Source organism: Pelobates fuscus, chromosome 4 (assembly GCF_036172605.1).
Source record: "Pelobates fuscus isolate aPelFus1 chromosome 4, aPelFus1.pri, whole genome shotgun sequence".
Lineage (NCBI taxonomy): Eukaryota > Metazoa > Chordata > Amphibia > Anura > Pelobatidae > Pelobates > Pelobates fuscus.
Genome location: NC_086320.1, coordinates 239,976,268 through 239,995,049, shown reverse-complemented (window position 1 = coordinate 239,995,049; position 18,782 = coordinate 239,976,268). Strand labels below are relative to the sequence as shown.

Sequence of the window (18,782 nt, the reverse complement as noted above, 5' to 3'; positions counted from 1 at the left end):
TTTGTTCTCTTTAAGATCCTTGAGATTAGAATACTCATATTCTTTATTTAGCTGATTGTTCTGCTGAGTTTCAATGAGTTTATCAGCAGACTCATTCCAGCACCCATAATTCACAGGTTTTATATCATTCACATCAGACATTGTTTCCCATTGAGATAAGAGCTCTATCTGGTCACTTTTCATGAACTCCAATATGGTTGACAGATTGGTTTTCCTCCTAGATTCTAGTGATGAGTAGTTTGAGAAACAAGGTCGCTGGAGACAAGGAGGAATCATTTTAAAATTTCTTTCTAAAGCAGTTAAACCACTGTGATTTGCCTCGTTAAAAGTCCGAAGTGTGAGATTCTCTCTAGGACATGTATATGGCGGTACATCTCTTGTGATGAAATTACCTGAATGTAAGAAAAACATAACAATATTAAATTAAATAAATTATTGTCTTGACAAACGTAAATGCAGATAAAATATACAAATATCATATTAGCTTTAAGTGGAATTTTGGATGTTGTTTTGCAAAGCTTTACACACTGAACACAATTGTAAACGCAACACTTTTGTCTTTGCCCCATTTTTCATGAGCTGAACTCAAAGAACTAAGACTTTTTCTCTGTACACAAAAGGCCTAGTTCTCTCAAATATTGTTCACAAATCTCTCTAAATCTGTGTTAGTGAGCACTTTTCCTTTGCCGAGATAATCCATCCACCTCAGAGGTGTGGTATATCAAAATGTTGATTAGGCAGCATGATTATTGCAAAGGTGTGCAGTTTTATCACACCACACAATGCCACAGATGGCGCAAGTTATGAGGGAGCATGAAATTGTCATGCTGACTGCAGGAATATCCACCAGAGCTGTTGCCCATGAATTGAATGTTCATTTCTCTACCATAAGACTTCTCCAAAAGAGTTTCAGAGAATTTGGCAGTACATCCAACCAGCCTCACAACCACAGACCACGTGTAACCACACCAGCCCAGGACCTCCACATCCAGCATCTTCACCTCCAAGGTCGTCTGAGACCAGCCACCCGGACAGCTCCTGCAACAATCGGTTTGCATAACCAATGAATTTCTGCACTGACTGTCAAAAACCGTCTCAGGGAAGATAATCTGCATGCTTGTCGTCCTCATCGGGGTCTCGACCTGACTGCAGTTCGTTGTTGTAACTGACTTAAGTGGGCAAATGCTCACATTCAATGGCGTCTGGCACTTTGGAGAGGTGTTCTGTTCACGGATGAATCTCGGTTTTCACTGTACAGGGCAGAGGACAGACAGCATGTATGGCATTGTGTGGGTGAGTGGTTTGATGATGTCAAGTTGTGGATCGAGTGTCCCATGGTGGCAGTGGGGTTATGGTATGGGCAGGCGTATGTTGAGGACATGAACACAAGAGAATTTTATTGATGGCAATTTGAATGCACAGAGATACCGTGACAAGATCCTGAGGCCCATTGTTGTGCCATTCACCCACGACCATCACCTCATGTTGCAGCATGATAATGCACGGCCCCATGTTGCAAGGATCTGTACACAATTCCTGGAAGCTGAAAACATCCCAGTTCTTGCATGGCCAGCATACTCACCGCACATGTCACTCATTGAGCATGTTTGTGATTCTCTGGATCAGCGTATACGACACCAGGTTCCAGGTCCTGCCAATATCCAGCAACTTCGCACAGCCATTGAAGAGGAGTGGACTAACATTCCACAGGCCACAATCAAAAACTTGATAAACTTTATGCGAAGGAGATGTGTTGCACTGTGTAAGGCAAATGGTGGTTACACCAGGTACTGACTGGTTTTTGGAGCCCGCTTGTACAGTAAAACTGCACATTTTAGAGTGGCCTTTTATTGTGGCCAGCCTAAGACACACATGTGCAATAATCATGCTGTCTAATCAGCATCTTGGTATGCCACACCTGTAAGGTAAATGGATTATCTAGGCAAAGGGTAAGTGCTCACTTACACAGATTTAGAGAGATTTGTGAACAATATTTGAGAGAAATAGGCCTTTTGTGTACATAGAAAAAGTTTTAGATCTTTGAATTCAGCTCATGAAAAATGGGGGCAAAAACAAAAGTGTTGCGTTTTGTAATTTTGTCCAGTGTATAAATATTTCTTTACTATTTTGTTTTTTAGCTTAAAACCAGGGTAAATGTTTTCATTGTCAATATTACTAGATAAATAAACGGTGACTATTTTTTATATTTGGAATACATCAACATCATTATTTATGTAATCAATATTACTTAGCTTTTACTATTTTATCTCCTTAATTATAATTTAAACCACAGTTGTAAAGCAATGCAAAACACATGAAGTTACTAAAGAAAGCCGCAAAAAGTAGAATGGAAGCACAAAGCAGACTTTATAGAAAAATTTGCCAAAAGGATTATTTCTCCTTTCCTTTTCTGAAAAGAAACACTTTTTTGCTTCTCTAAAGACGTTAACGCTTGTTGTAATTCTCTAAAATTAGACACTGCCTTTTAAATTGCTTGTAAAATAAATCAATTTAGACAGTGGAATGGAATTGACATAGCATTGCACTATTTCTGTGTGTTAAATGTTTCTTTTATTCCAAAAACATGGTGGATTACTATATAGTTGCCATTTTGGCACTAATAAATGGCATATTTCAATATCTCAATGCAACACTTTAGAAATATTGCTTCTACGTGAGTTAGGGTTAGAGGCTACTATGTTCAGACATATGGAGGAACTTAGGGATTGGAGGTTAAGGTTAGGGGGACTAAAAGATAGGGTACCTTCACTCGGCACTTAAGGTTAGGGGACTAAAATATAGGGTACCTTCACTCGGCATGAAAATCATGGATGTGTGATGGGAGTTACAGTTCACAACATCTGGGGTAATGTGATAATTATGATGTATACCACTGTTCTTCCACATTCAAAGTTAGCAAGATAACGTTGCTGGCTGCACATTACTATGATTATTATTGTATTTTATTATTCACGCTTAATGTTTTTATTTTATTTTAATGCACTATAGTGCTATAGAAAAATAGTTGTTTAGAGGAAATAGTTGTTGAAAGGAAACTAAAATTACAAGGAGAAGTAGAGAAGTTGATTGAAAAGTTTCAGAATTATGAGATTTTTTTGTAGTCTGTACATTCTAAGTCATAGATTACATATTGGTTGGTTCTGGTAGGAAAGATTGAGGTCGCTCCTCTGCCCCATCGGCTATGTAAAAAGAATCTATTGATCTATTGCTGATGCGGAATGGGGTTAGCCGTCTGAAGTTGTTTGGAGTGTACGGAATCTGTACTCGGGCCCTCTGTGATGGAACTACTGCATCTTCGTTGGACAACCAGGGTGAAAACGCCAGACAGATATTTTGTTCATCATCAGGTGAAAATACTGGGTTATCAATTCCTAAAATTAGGATTTAAAGATTTAGTTAATTATATCATGTGTTAAACACAATTTGGAATGCTTTGCTGCTTGTGAATTATACTTTGAAATTACTATAGGAACGTTACAGGGTCAGTAACACAAACATGTATTCCTGACCCTATAGTGTTAAAACCACTATTTAGGTGGCTTGCCCCTCCTTAGCCCCCCCCTACAAAATAATAAAACTTACCTTAGCACTGACCATGCCCCAATTCGGCTCCTTGCTGACATTATCAGAAATTATGATTTTTAGCAAATCCAATGCTTTCCCATAGGGAAAAGGTAGTGTTTACATTAAAATGCGTGAAGGGATTAATTATACTCTCCAGAACAACTACATTAAGCTGTAGTTGTTCTGGTGACTATAGTGTCTCTTTAATAGACAAAGCACTTCAAAACTGTTCACGTTAAACCTGTTTCATGTTTCAGCAAAACAATGAAAAAAAACTACACCCCCACATGCCAACTCAAAAAATATGGATCTTCATTCTGGTCCTTTTACCATAACCCTGCGCTGTCTCAGCAACATAATTTACTTTGTTTTTAAATTACTTTATTTCATGTAAATGTCTCTCTGTCATACTATGAAATTGGATCACAATGTTAAGGTCTATACACCAAGGTCCATATTTTCAAATGTCTTTTCAGAAAGTTGCTAAAAAACATCAGATTCAGTCATTTTAGACTTTTGCTTGAAACCAGTCCATACCATGAAGCCATCTTAAGCTGACCATTACTCTCTCCTCTGCGCTTACTAGCTGTCATATGTTGCTCAAACTCTTTATAGGAGAAAAAATAAATATTACTGTTTCAGCCAATTACATTTCTCATCACCTTCTAAGAAAAAAATGTAGTTCTTTTAAAATACTGACGCCTGTCAGTGCAGAACATTTTGTTTGCAGTCAAGTCTTTTTTTGTTTTTTCCTAGTTGTTTCAGGTTTTTAAAGGTTTCTTTTTTACAAAGAATGGCTAACTCACAATGCAGAACATTAAAGATTATAGACTTTGTTTGACCATGATGCACGTTTTTATTTACAGGGACTCCTCTCACCTTTCCTCAACAGCCTTTAACTGTCCTGACCAACCCACCTTTCTCAGAGACAGATGGTGCAATATAATTTGCAATGTACAAGATTATAAGATTTTGATCCATATTGTATGTAACAGTACTTTTTCGTAAGCAATGGCATATAACCCCAGTGGAGTTATTGATTCTTTTTGAATTTTTAATTCTCCAATTAACTTACACAAAACATCATAAATCAGAAATAAAGAATAGAAAACAGTACTTAGCAATGCAAAAAATCCTAACCATTCTATACCTATTTATGTCCTATCACCCTATAGATATGCTATATACTGGTATACCTCAAAAAGGATATGGTCCCAAAAAACAGTCCTAGGAACCAGCCACAAATATTAATGCTCCTTTATGTATAAGGACATTCCATCGCAAACACCATGAAAGACCCACACCTAGGAGGCTCCAGATGCAGCACCCTCAAGGCTAGTGCCAGGGTCTCGCTGGTCCAGGTCCCAATGTTTCCTACTTTCCTTGGGCCACCATAATGGCATCCTGCTAGGCCTCCGGCATCCATCATCTGTGTCGGGTAGTCTTGGGTCTGTGGTGATTGGTGCTTTCTCAGGTCCCAGAAACACCACAGCTTGTGAGCGAGTCCTGGTAGTATTCTTCACCATGGTTATCCTGTTTTGGGAATTCTACAAGGCTTTTTTGTGCTATAGGTGTGCTTGCACCCAAACATGGCATGCTTTATTGGAAATTAATGCTCTGTGTTTCAGACTGTGGTGACTGTGACATGGTGATGATGAGGAGTGCCTTCCACTATACTATAAATTGCCACTGCACCACTCCTCTGTGCTCAGATGTACTATGTCTCTCTCAGTACCCATAGCTCCTATAGCCCTGTGCAATTACTTAGTGCAAGCACTTGTATTCCTGTGCAAGGGCTCTGTATTCCTGTGCAAGCACTCAGAGTTCCTGTGCAAGCAACCAGTGCAACCTGTATCCTGTGCAAGTGCCCAGTGCAACTTATATTCCTGTTCAAGCACACAGTGCAACCTGAAGTTTTTGCACCACTAACTGGTATAAAGGGCATGATAAAATCTTGGAAAACCGCAGAAGCGGTATTCATAATGCCCACTTCTGGTGTTAAAGGCGTTTTTCCATTCATGCCCCTCTTTTATGCATACCAAGTTGTATGCACCCCTCAGATCCAGCTTGTTAAAGTTTTCACATAATTAAAAAATGTTTCTCCCCCCTCCCTGCTTACCTGTGTCCAGGGAGGGGGGAGATTCCACCCCTGATGGTCCGGTGGGGGGGCCCCCGGCTCCCTGTTACCGCAGAGGGGGCCCAGGCAGCACACAGCTTTTCCTCTTCTCTCTTCTCTTCCAATAACTCTTGCGAGACCCGCGGAGCGTTGCCATGGCAACCGGGTATCGCGAGAGTTATTTGAAGAGAGAAGAGGAGAAGCTGTGTGCTGCCTGGGCCCCGTCTGCGGTAACAGGTAGCCGGGGGCCCGCGGCTGTACACATAGATCGCGATATTCGCTATCTATGTGTGCAGAGAAAGAAAGTGGGGCCCAGGATTACCAGAGCAGTCCGGGCCCGTGACTACCATCATGGTTGTCACCCCCTGATGGCGGCCCTGGCTGACGCTGAGGACCATAAGCACCGTAGACCCTACGAACCACCACAGCTTGGTTGGGGTCTCGCCGTCCCTTCCTGTCCTCGACCAAACTCCTGGATGCAGGGACTCAGTGGGAAGGCCTCTCCTCCAAGAGAGTATAGCTGTGAAGCTCTTATAAGAGCTAGTGGTATAGCTGCGTAGCAGGTTCCCTACAATCACGAGACCAGGCTACGTGTTGAGGGTTAAGCAGGAATGGTTTAATGGTGCCACACTGGCCTTTTATGCAAGTCCCCATGCAAGGGTGACACCCACATGGACCTTGTTGGGGACAGGGACACAAATGTATACACCAATCACAATAGAGTTACAATCTAAGGCACTCCCACATACAATACAATAATCCTTCCTGTTTACTTAGGAGATAATTGAGTCAAGCACTATAATAAATTCAATTATCTCCAAACACAAAACCACACATAAAAAGTCCCAAAGTACCCCAAAACACATAGTATTCCCACAACCCCTGAGAGCCCTGATATGGGTGACCAACATATCCAAAAATCACAAAGATCAGTTCAGGGCTTCAGAAATTCTATGGAAGCTACTTATTTGACCAACCGCAGGCATGGTCCCATGCTCAAAACAGTTTCAGAGAATCAGGGCTTGCGGTCGGTCTGGTTCGGTAGTTTGAAAACGAACAAACTACTGAACAGAGTCAATAGTCTTACCCTGGAGCTTGTTCCCCTCATCCAGACGAATAATCGAACTGAACAGTGCCCTTCTAAGTTGAATAGAAACTAACGCAGGTGATGATGGAAGTACAGCGGTGTTCGGGAACTTCTGTATTCGATTTTAGTTCCATGAGATTCATGCCCAAACACAGCTGCCTGTGTTCAAGCGAACAAGATGGCCGCCACCTTGTGGCTGTCCATAGGAATTGCGGCTACCCAGACGAACAATTAGAACACTGCGGTGAGAAACGTTCCAAGTTGTTAATAGGTGTTAACAAGCTCTAGGGTTGTCTCTGTTCGTGCGGTTGTTCGGTAAATGAACCATATAGTCCCAACTGCACAAACAGAGCCTGTTTGAAGTATTTTAACCAGGTCTATTGCAGGGCCATAGTCACAAGGTAGGAGGCTGGCACACAGGCTCCTCCAAAAGCCAGTGACAAGGTCACTTTCACCCATAGGCGTGCGCAGCCTATTGCATTAGGGTGTGCACCCTAAAGCACAAACACACACGCCGCGTGTATATACATACATACATATATATATATATATATATATATATATATGACCAGTTATGCTGTAGAGTGTAAAGGGGTCTGTTTGTGGTGTATAATATGTAGCTGGGGCCTGTAGTGTATAGATTTTTTTTAGGCTGTATATTGTGTGTGTGTGTGTGTGTGTTTTATAGGGCCATTAGAGTGTGTGTGCCTAGTGGTGTGTTGCGTTTGCATGTAAGGACTGTATTTCGTGTATCTAGGAGTTGCAGGGGGTGGCATTGTGTCTCTGCGTATAGGTGTTGTGCACATGTGTGTATTGGTGTGGTAATAATAGGGGGTGTAGTGTGTGTTTAGGAGAGTTGTGTGTGCATAGGGGTACAGTGGGTGCACAGGAGGTGTATATGGGCATAGTATGAATGCAGTGGTGGGGTGTTTATAGGGGTATAGAGTGTGTAGTGCTTTTGTATGTGTGTATGCAGGAAGTGTAATGTGTGTGTTTATAGGGAGTATAGAGTGTGTGTAGTGATTGAGTCCAGTGTATAGGGGTATAGAGTGTGTGTGAGTGCAGAGGGTGTAGTGTGTATATAGGGGGTATAGTGCGTAGAGTGTATATAGTGTGTATAGGTTCAGGGGGTGTAGTGTGTATGTATAATAGGTATAGTGTGTAGGTGCAGGGGGTGTTGTGTGTTTATATTGGGGGTATAGTGTGTATAAAGGGGGAGTAAATAAGGTGTATAGTGTGTGTAGTGTGTAGGTGCAGTGTGTATATAGGGTGTAGTGTGTAAGTGGTGGTATAGTTTAGGTATAGAAGTGCTGAATAGGGTTTAATAATGAATTTTGATTGTTTCATTATTTAAATTAAAATATAAAAACCTACACATTTACTCCCCTTTCCCCTTATTACCTTATTACCTTGCAGGGGGAAGAGGGAGCATGCTGATGATCATCCCTGGGGAAGGGGGAAGGCTGGGGAAGGGGAGAAAGAGACAAAGGGGCTGGGTCTAAGAGACGCATGAAAGGGGCTTTAGTGAGAAAGACACAAAAAAAGTGCATCTTCACTTGTGTCTCCTGCTCTCCCTGTAATTTAGAGTTGACCGGTGAGAGTAAGACTTCATATTAAAGGGACACTACAGTCACCAGAACTACTACAGTTTAATGTAGTAGTTCTAGTGTCTATAGCCTGTCCCTGTAGGTTGAGCACTGTAAATACTACTGTGACAAACTGCCTTTTGTCACTGGGTGTTTATGCGACCAACTGCCCTTTGCCCCTGGCTTTTGCAGGAGCCTGATTGCCAGCCTCCTGCCTCATGACTATGGCCCAGGGACACTGCCAGACCAGTTTAAACTGGCTGGTTTGTCCCTCCTCAATCTCTGTCCCTCCTCAATGTGGGGGTTCTGTGTGATATAATAGGAATGATGTATTTTTATGTATTTTACTGTTAGTGTAAAATTGATATTTTCTGTACCTGGAGATAATTGAGTTTACTGCAGTTCCTTAAGCCAATTATCTCCAGGATAGAGGGAAGGGATTTTATTGTGTATGTGGGAGTGTTATTTTGTTAATTAGTGTTCCCATTGGTTTGTGTCCCTTTTGTCACAGTTTACCACCAGGTCCAGGGGTTGTGCCTGAAAACTTGCATAAAAGAAAGAGAGGAGTGGGTGAAGGAGCTTGAGCACCGGGTATGGCAGGAGCTTTGGCTAGATGACACCTACCAGGCCCTATGGTGGTATACGGCTCAGCAGACCCCCTGGTTGGCAAATTTAGATGACAAAATAATATAAAGAACACACGTGCATTCAGGTTTCATTAAAGGGAAACTCCACAGTCATCCCCCAAAACCCCCCAAATATGTATCCCCCTCCTCCCCCCCCCCCCCCCCATAAAACATAAAACGTTGTCTGATAAACAGCCAGGGGGGTGTAACATGATTAATTTGTAAAACTGCCAATTTCTATTGAAATCTGCCATTTTTTAACATTAAAAATGACTACCTCTTCACACAGCAAGCTGATGTGCTTTAGGGGTCTGGAGTGTCCCTTTAAAATGTGCACTCAGTATGTAATAATTGAAGCAAAAGTTGTTTCTCTAGAGTAGGCCTGCACAACCATCCCCCCCCCCCCCTGATGTTTTTTAACTACAATGCCCATGATTCTTTGAATAAAACAGATAGCCAATGCCATTTATTCATTGAATGAAATAGACAGCCAACGCCCATGTTTTTTTTGAAGGAAACACATAGCCAGGGAATCATTGCTGATAGCCAGGGGATCATGGCAGTTGTAATTCAAAGGATCTGGGGGGTGCAGGTTTTGCAGGCCTGCTTTTGAGCCTCTCCATAAAATCTCTCTCTCTCTATATATATAAGTAAAAATTCATCAATCATTGCTACAATGTTATCTGTCTGTCTGTCGATCTATCTTTCTATCTATCTGTCGTGTATATTTTAGAATTGAAAATGCCTTATTAGATGAGAAAGTGAAACAGCTAGAATATTCAATTATGCTACATAGTATTGGAGATTACCGAAAGCTGTGTCTGCCAAATCTTTGTTGTCCGTCAAATTGGCTAAGAATGTAATGCAGCCATCTGTTTGAGAGTCATATTCAACTGTATCTTCTTGGTCAGAATATTCCATTTCTGAAAGCATTGCAAAGAACAGTTCACTAAAAAAGATTTCACAATGACAAACTCTGGAAAAAAATATTTTGCATCTCAAAATAGGACTGGTTAAGGTTTGAGTAAAAAGTGCAGTATATCCACTTCAATATTCCTATTCAGCATAGCTCTACTTCTGCCCTTTCGTTATGGTCATTGGAGTCCAGGCTTCAGTCTGCTGGGGACCACGAGCTCCTCTAAACTTTAAGTAACTTAGATTGCTTAGTAAAGATTTGGGACCACTTCAATCCTTTAAACTTTATATTATTTTTTCTAATCTTGCTAGCATTTTATTAGGAAAGAAGCATTGAAAGAACATTGAATGACATCATGGAAATTGGAAAAGTATTTATAATAAAAGCAGCATAACTGGATCCAACGGAGTCAGGGTTACTCAGCAGCTACCAGACTCACTACGTTGAAGTGTATTGGCACCCTTAATGTCAGCAGGACTCACCTAACCTGTGGCATTGTGTTCATTTAGGGATAAGCACTATTATTTCTATGCGGGCAGAGCATATAAATAGCGATACCAATCACATACTTGGAGGAAAGGAAAACCTTGCCCGTTTCTGAAATGCCCTATCCAACTGATCATGGAATGAGAGATGTGGATCATAGGAACTACACACTCATCATCAACTCCTCACCTCCTGCACACAGCAACAGGGGAAAGATCATGCAACCTATGATCCAATGTTAGTTGGGATTCCATTAGTTATAAAATATTTTCACATCCTTCTTTAATACCTTTATCTTATTAACACTCTCTAACTATGGATGGTACCAAAGAGTAGGAACTAAAAATTCCTCCTTTTTAGTATCCCTGATGAGTATTACTGCCTAATATTAATGCTCACCGTAGGACATTTTGTGAAAGAATAGGAGGGAACTCAGGGAAGATTAAAACTTGATATGAGGGAGTCCAGAGATTCACCATTTTTTAAAATATAATTCTCATCCTCAAAGTTCCAGCTTGCATGTTAACCAACTTGGTACTAATAAGCTTCACTCCAAGTTTTGTGGAAGGCGATGAGCTTCTCCAGCACCCCAGGTTCAAAAATCCTATACTATATTCCTCCTCACTCCACAGATTGGACTGGTGAAGATTCAGTCACGGATCCCAGGACCCTAACATGCATTTTTAACACCGCATTATCAGTGACTGGCATGAGTAGAAAGCCAGCCATTGCTCTCTGGCTCCCTTTTGGTCTCCTACTCCTAAGTTTATGCAGCCATTAGAGCTTTACATAGGTATATATTTTTACCTTTGCACCTAACTCAGCAATAACTTCTGTTCTCCCAATGAAAATTTTCAAAAAATGTGTTTGAAACTAAATTATGAAACCAATTTGACAACAAAAGTATTTAACTCAAAATTAGAATTACCTTCGACTTTCTTTTCCATAGGTATGTTTCCATTTGGTAGCATAGTCATGCTACTGTTTCTCTGAGATAAAAACAAAAAACAAAACCATTAAATATAAAACCATTATTTCAACTCATTTATAAAATTAAACTGTTATAATGAGTGGCGAGATATGAATTCCTTTGGATTTTAACATTTTCTGTTATACCCATATACAAACCAGCAAGTTTGATTTGACAGTTAAAATATGATAGTTATCAAAAAATTAAACACAAGGCTACCAGACACCAAGGAAATATATTTATTGAATGTTATAAAAAGAGAAAAGAGAGTTAGCGCCCCCATAGTCCTAAACTTAGAGTATTACCTAATGAATAAGTGGAGGAGTACTATGGGTTTGCAGAGTTTAAAAGACATTGTAACAGTGGAAGCTCGATCATTGGGGCACTTCAGGCAGCACTCCACCAGTTTTATTGCATTAAAAAATAAACAAACTTAAACTGTTTAACTCTTTTAACTTTTTTTCTGTTGTTTTTTCAAACTTTTTAAAAACTTTTTTTGATCAAACAAGTGTTGTTTATGTCCTTTTAATTTATGAGTAATGCAGTTTCCCTTTCCCCCCCTTTATTATCCACATCCATTGCAGATAGGGAGAATAAAAAATGACTAGATTTTGGATGTTTACCAAAATTATGATTGAATCAGGTAAAAGGTGTGTGAATCACCCTCATTGGCTGTCTGATAACCACCTGTTGTCTTCAGTGCAAATATGCTGCTCTAAAAGACAGGCCTTCCTAAATAGACTGTTAGCCCCAGGGGGTAGAGTTGGCAGAACTCCATTTCCCCTGATGCAGCCTCACACTTTGATTCTACATTCCAGGTCCCCAAAATTGTGACAGGACCTGCTTTAACTTTTTTAAAGTTATCTTTTTCTTTTATAAATTATTTTGTTTACTTAACCCCTTAAGGACACATGACATGTGTGACATGTCATGATTCCGTTTTATTCCAGAAGTTTGGTCCTTAAGGGGTTAAATAAAATTATTATTATTAAATTAATATTAATCATAATATTTCCTCACAGTTCCTTATATTCTAAACGGGAAATATTTGAAATATAAGTTGGATATGAATTACTGTCAAAATTTCAAAAAGTAAACCTTTGGTGACATCTTGTGGTTTAACTCTGTATTACATATCTAATAAAGAGGCCTCAAAATAACTTGCTCTATTAATTTCACTCATGAACAGGAAAACTGAATTTTTCTCTGGTACATTTATACGGGTGTACCTAAACTAAAATGTTTTATATTAGAGCTGTGAAAATCTGCCTCTCAGGTTTAGACTTTAACACCCATAATTCTCTGCACATCTATTGCATTTAAAGAACTTTGGGGATTCTAGTCCATCAACCAATGGGGGCTTGAGTTTTACAAACCCTGCTTTTTTTCCATTTGAATGCTTGTACGCATGTAAAACGTTATTTTACCTAATATGTGAAAAACAAACCTATGTTCAGTGCCAGTTATTTAGACTTACTCTTTGTCCTCTATCACGTTTGTAATTTTTATTGATCTTTTTAGCTTGCTTGCGTCCAAACTTTGTTGACTTAAAAGACTCTAATCGTTTTTTCATTGTTCTTTGAAATATTTCAATTGATTGTTGTTCATTTTCATCCAGTGTAACTTCATGTCGACTGTAAAGGTGCTTTTGCTTTTAAGAAAATAAAATAAAATGGCTTATATAAATTAAGAATAACAGTCAAATATTACACAGTGAAGCAAGGAAACTGTTCATTTGTTTTTAAATCTTTAAAGGTTAGGGGAAATAATTGTTCATTGTATAAGAGAAGGTAGAAGAAAAAGTAACGTTCAAATAGCAATAATTGAATATTATAAAAATTATAACTATATATTTATCAAATTCTAGTAATATGTTTAATCATAGTGTCATCCAATAAATATGCAAACCAAGCATAACCAGATGCTAAGTTTAAATAAATAAACAAATATTATTATGGCTTGAAACATTGAGAGGTGCAGTGTGTGTGGGGTGAAGTGTGTGAGGGGATGCAGTGTGTATTTGAGGGGTACAGTTTAATGTGCATGAGGGAGGCAGTGTGAGGGGTACAGTGTAATGTGTATGAGGGAGGCAGTGTGTGTGGGGAGTGCAGTGTATGTGTGAGGGACTAGTGTGTGTGTGTGAAGGGCACTGTGTGTGTGAAGGGCACTGTGTGTGTGAAGGGCGCTGTGTGTGTGAAGGGCGCTGTGTGTGTGAAGGGCGCTGTGTGTGTGAAGGGCGCTGTGTGTGTGTGAAGGGCGCTGTGTGTGTGTGAAGGGCACAGTGCGTGTGTGAGGGGTGCAGTGTGTGTGAGGGATGCAGTGTGTGTGAAGGGTGTAGTGTGTATGAGGGACGCAGTGTGTGTGTGCAGGAGGTGCAGTGTGTGAGCAGTGCAATGTGTTTGTGAGGGTTGCAGTGTGTGTGCAGGAGGTGCAGTGTGTGTGGGGTGCATGTGTTTGTGAGGGGTGCAGTGTGTATCAGTGGTGTCGTTTTTGAGTGTTTTTTTGGGGAAGGGGGGGGTCGGATGGGAGCAAAGCAAATGTATTTTTTTTAATAAATTTATTTTTTACTTTATATCCCCCTTCCTTCTTACTTTTGCTCTGGGAGTAGGGGACGTTTCTCAATCCCTGTGGCTAATGTTCACTCCCGCAAGAATGGAGCGTTGCCATGGTAACCGTGGCACCGCTCCGAGTTTGCAAAAGTAGAACCCGACAAAGCTGCTGGGCTAGAGCTCCCAAGTCTCCTCTCCCTACCCTGCTGGCTGCCCAGCAAAGTGCCAGCGGCCTGGTAATGGATATCTCAGATCTCCCCTCTGGTCCGTGAAGACACCACACAGCCAGCACTTGGATAGTGCCGGTCCTGGATGGGCGGGCAGAGGAGAGCCTCAACCTATACTATGTTTAAGGGGGGGGATTACCCAGTTGCCCCCGTTGAATTCGCACTGCTGTGAATTAAGCTAAACAGAAAATCATGTGGAAAATATAGGCTGAAAAAAACTTCCATCTGCTTAGAGCATCAGATGACACGCTCAACCAGTGAACCGCATCCCTGTCTGAGGATTCCTGTTTCGAGAAACAGATAGAGGCCGTAAAGCAGGGACAGAGCTAAAGAGCTCTGAATTCAAGACTTCATGAATGGTTTAACCCCTAAAGGCAAGCCCCCACCAGGGACTACCTGGCACCATACCAACTTCATTCTATTTATAAAATAAAAACTTGACAGAGCATTAACATACATACCTTTTCTAAATTCACATAAGAAGAAAAGAAATAATGGAATACTCAATAGAGGAATCCCTTAATTGGTACATGAACAAGACAAAGTAACCAATTGATTTACCTTCAACAGTAAACAATACATAAGAAATGGTTGCAATTCAGCAACAGATTAACTAATTGACTGTCTGTTCAGTGATTTATTTGGCTTTATTTACCATTTACAAGAGTGCACACTGAAATGTAATTATGTCTGTATTGCTGATTAAAATGTAGTGATTCTACAAGTCAAGACAGTGGATGCTATAATGTATCTTTAAAATTCCTTTTATAAAGCTAAAAAGGACCCTCAACAATACATCCCTCACTATACTGGTTAGATTCAATTACTAAAACCAATCCAGAGGTAGAAGGGATCAAGATTGGAATGAGTGAATGTTGAATAGAGAGAGATCAACTAAACTGTCTATTAGACTTTAGTATGTTAAACAGGGGGTAATTAGGTACAATACGGGGTAAACAAGACAAATTAGGTTATGGTAATATAGGTGCTGCATAAAAAGGTCTAGACTGATAGGTGAGAAAAAAGGAAGGTATGGACATTGGCAAACATCAAAGTAGGTATATAGGTTACCCAAGGTCATGGTTAATACCAAGCAAAGCTAATCAGTATGACCTTTACTCCAGTTTCATATGAAGGAGACCTCTGACTTAGCCAATATCATAGAAAATGCATAAATAGACCAAATAAATAATAAATCAACCAATACTAATAAATAAAAAACCTGACCGGATCTCATATAAAGGGACTATATATCTCCACTTAGTAAAAGGTTGGACATATATATCTCCTTTGGCAATAAAGCTAATGAAAAAATGTCTCAAATGCCAAAAGGCTCCTCTCCTGGGTATAAGATCTTAGAGATCCAGCTATCCAGAGGATCCCCTCTAATGGTACTCACTCCTGCACTTTAGTGGTGTCAGGATCGCCTCTGCTCTGTTCTGATGTCTGACTATGGTTTCTGGTATCCAGTACTCCTTTTGCTATTCTTGTCTGGTTTTCTGGTTTTCTAGTCTATGTCTGGTTTTCTTTATGGCTGGGTTCCTGGGTTCATTCTTATATTCCGTCCATGGATTTCCCAGTCTCTTGGTTTCATTTAAATGTTTGTTTTATGTTACCACACCTGTTTGTTTCCGCCTTCTCTGACCTTTCTTGCAGGTAAGTACTATTGGCCTAGTATGGTTCTTTTAGTGAACATTAGGCAGTGTAGGACCTGCCGAATATGGGGTACATTGGCGTTGTGGCAGGCTTATGCAATGTATGATCATATAATGTAACTAAATCCCCATACTTTTCATATATAGTGCTTAGTTATGCCTCCTCTTGTTTTGCCTAATATATATCTTGTCTTGTTTTATTTTGTAATCCCAGTCCATGTACAGTCCTTGTCCTGCCCTTGTTTAGTTAATGTGCCCTTATGTATTGCGTACATGTTCTGGGTTTAGCTTTCTGTCCTTCTCTGGTTCTGGGTTCTGCTAGTTTTGTCTTGTTTTCTTGTTTGGTGTCTATCCTAGCCTTATCTTGTTTCTAGTACTGGATACATCTCAGCATATGTCTGCTCTGGCTTCTCCTAAGCTGCTTCAGGGTCTTAGTATGTGGCTACACAATCGCTGGTGCTCAACACCAGGGGGCCAGCGGTTACCCTGCACCAGGCCCTACGTGTCCACTACCACGCTGAAGACTCCGCTCATCTCCATATCAGGCACATGGGTCCTGGTCAAAAAAAAACATAAGGTATCTATATAAGGCTCCTCCTAAGCCACCATTTCCTCTTTCTTTGCTGCTCCGCGGACAGTACAGGTCAGAGTACCTCTGCCTCCTGGTTTTTCTGGGTGGCTGTGGGTTTTTCATATGTGTCATTTTGAAATGCAATTTATTCATATGTGTATTTTATTCCTATGTATAATCTGTTCCTCCGTTTTTCTGTGAGGTATTTGAACCTTGTTTCTTTTCTTAGTCCCTTGTTTTTCATATTATTCTGCATTTCTTTTCTACTTTGGGTTTTTTCCCCTTTTGTTTTCCTGCTTGGTTTGCTTTACGGTCGCCGGGAAGCGGTCTTCTGACCGCCTCCCTGCCGACCGTCGGGACCGCGGAGAAAGACTCTGGCGGTTCCTCGTGCGCCGTGTATTGATTCCCACCCGCCGGCTTCGTCCGCCGAGCGGGAATCCCCTACCTGCTTCCCTGTCCCTCCCTCGCCTCGCTCGCATCGGCTATACACGGGCGGCGTGGGGAGGGTACAGGGAGCCTCTCTGTTGCCGCGGGTTGCGGCTTAAGTGCGCCCTCTTCCCCATGACCGCGTGGCCGGGTCCGGGGGTGCGCGGTTTTGTTTTCTGCCATGCCGGCCGCGTGTGCGCCCTTCTTTTAAGGGCGCAGGCCACCACCTTTTTATTTTCTGTGTTAAGTAGTGTATCAACTATGCACATCTTTTGTAATCCTTTATTATCATACTTGTCTTTGAGAAAAGCTGTCTACATGTAAAGCCCATTATACACTTATGTACTTTATTTTAATTTACTTTCTTTTCTGTGTTAATATCTACTTGAGATTACAGTCTGTGATACATTTCTTACTAAAGCTAGTCAGAGGATGGCTCAGTTCATTAACGTATGATCTGTAGATTCTTCTCAATCCTCAGAGTTGCAGGTTCAGTTCCCTGCAGGGTTATCTCACTCTTTTCAGCTCTCACAATCGGAAGGTTTCATTGATAACTACTTCCACATGTTAACTATATATCTCTCAGGTGTGATTTGAGCTTTGCTACGTGCATGTGTTTTCCCTGTCTCACTGCATGTGGCAGTGCAATGCGTGTTTGCTTAGATCTCTGCTGATTGCAGTTGCTCTCTACGCATGAATTCTCTGCCCTTGCTGCGGACATCTGCATATTACCTACATTGGACCCTACTGGGGACACTATCCCTCACACTGCTCTGAGCCCGTTCTGGGGACCCTGGTACATCTCTACCCTACACGCTCCTGTGTCAAGATATGCCTGCCTGTCATCCATAAGGATTTACGTTTTGCCTCCATACACCTCTAGCCGGTGCTACCCGTGCCCAGATACTGGCCAGCTGTTGGCTGTGCCACTATGATTGGTCAGCTGTTGTCTGTGCCCCTATGATTGGTCAGCTGTTGTCTGTGCCCCTATGATTGGTCAGCTGTTGTCTGTGCCCCTATGATTGGTCAGCTGTTGTCTGTGCCCCTATGATTGGTCAGCTGTTGTCTGTGCCCCTATGATTGGCCTGCTTTGTCTGTGCCCCTTGTTTTGGCCTGTGTTGTCTGTGCCATTTTACGCATGCTACTGGCCTGGCGGCTCCGCTCCTGGATCCCTGTTTGTTGAGCCGGCATGCGTATTATACTTGCCTCTGCCAACTATAGGGGTGCGGCCCCTGCTGCCTGCTAGTGATACCTGTTCTCTATCTCCTTAGGTGTCACATACCATCATCTCGGATATTATGGAGGTTTCTGCACAGAAGCAGAGTTTGCAGGCATTGTTTGATGTGGCGGGGTCCGCCTCTGTGGAGACAGCCCTGGCTAGGGCCCTCTCTCTATCACAACCGGACAGAGGCGCGAGTGGAACCCCCCGCTTGGCAGACGACTCGGCTGAGTCAAACTCTCATGGGAGAGAGCAGGCAAGTGCGCAAATGCGCTATTGGAAGGGCGAAGTCCCTAAACCACGCTCCCGGTAGGGCAAGGCTCCGGCGAAGCGTCATAGTTCGAGGTTCTTAACCTCGCTGGCCTCGCGCCGCCGTCTATCGGGCGCAGGGGTGGAGGCCTCCTTGCTCCCCCCCTATCATAGGCCGTACTGGATGAGTGGCGGGCAGACCAACTCCCTTCAATGGTAGCTGATGATTGGGACTAGGACCGTAGGTTTGGCCCAGGTTGGCGCTAGGAGGATGAAGACGCGCCGGGAACAGGGGCCCCCACGGTGGTGCCGGGAGACGACACCTTTCTAGATGCTAAAGGTGAACCTCTGTCTGACCCTCGCTCTATCTGGCACCCCAGGTCCTCATTATGGTCGCGGCCTGACCACTTAGCACAATTTGGGCGCTACTGGGTCCATAGACCCCTGGAAAGGGAGGCCCGCGAGTAACTTTGGGCAGAATGCCCCTGGCCGTCCTGCCGGACAAGGTGGCGGG

The 18,782-nt window shown here is 41.9% G+C and overlaps 1 protein-coding gene across 3 annotated transcripts in view; it reads right to left on the bottom strand.

Moving 5' to 3' along the window:
* Positions 1-298: 298 nt before the first annotated feature.
* SLC9A3 (solute carrier family 9 member A3) overlaps positions 299-18,782 on the bottom strand; it is a 238,875-nt gene continuing 220,391 nt past the window's right edge. For 2 of the 3 annotated variants that reach the window (XM_063450618.1, XM_063450616.1), the window contains exons 13-17: positions 12,850-13,023; positions 11,331-11,391; positions 9,810-9,923; positions 3,149-3,392; positions 299-392 (exon numbers count right to left, since the gene is read on the bottom strand). In XM_063450618.1, the coding sequence (XP_063306688.1) occupies positions 389-392; positions 3,149-3,392; positions 9,810-9,923; positions 11,331-11,391; positions 12,850-13,023 (597 nt within the window). In that variant the 3' untranslated portion in view covers positions 299-388. Of the gene's footprint in view, positions 393-3,144; positions 3,393-9,809; positions 9,924-11,330; positions 11,392-12,849; positions 13,024-18,782 lie in introns of those variants that run through there. The other variant, XM_063450617.1, reaches the window with a different exon arrangement.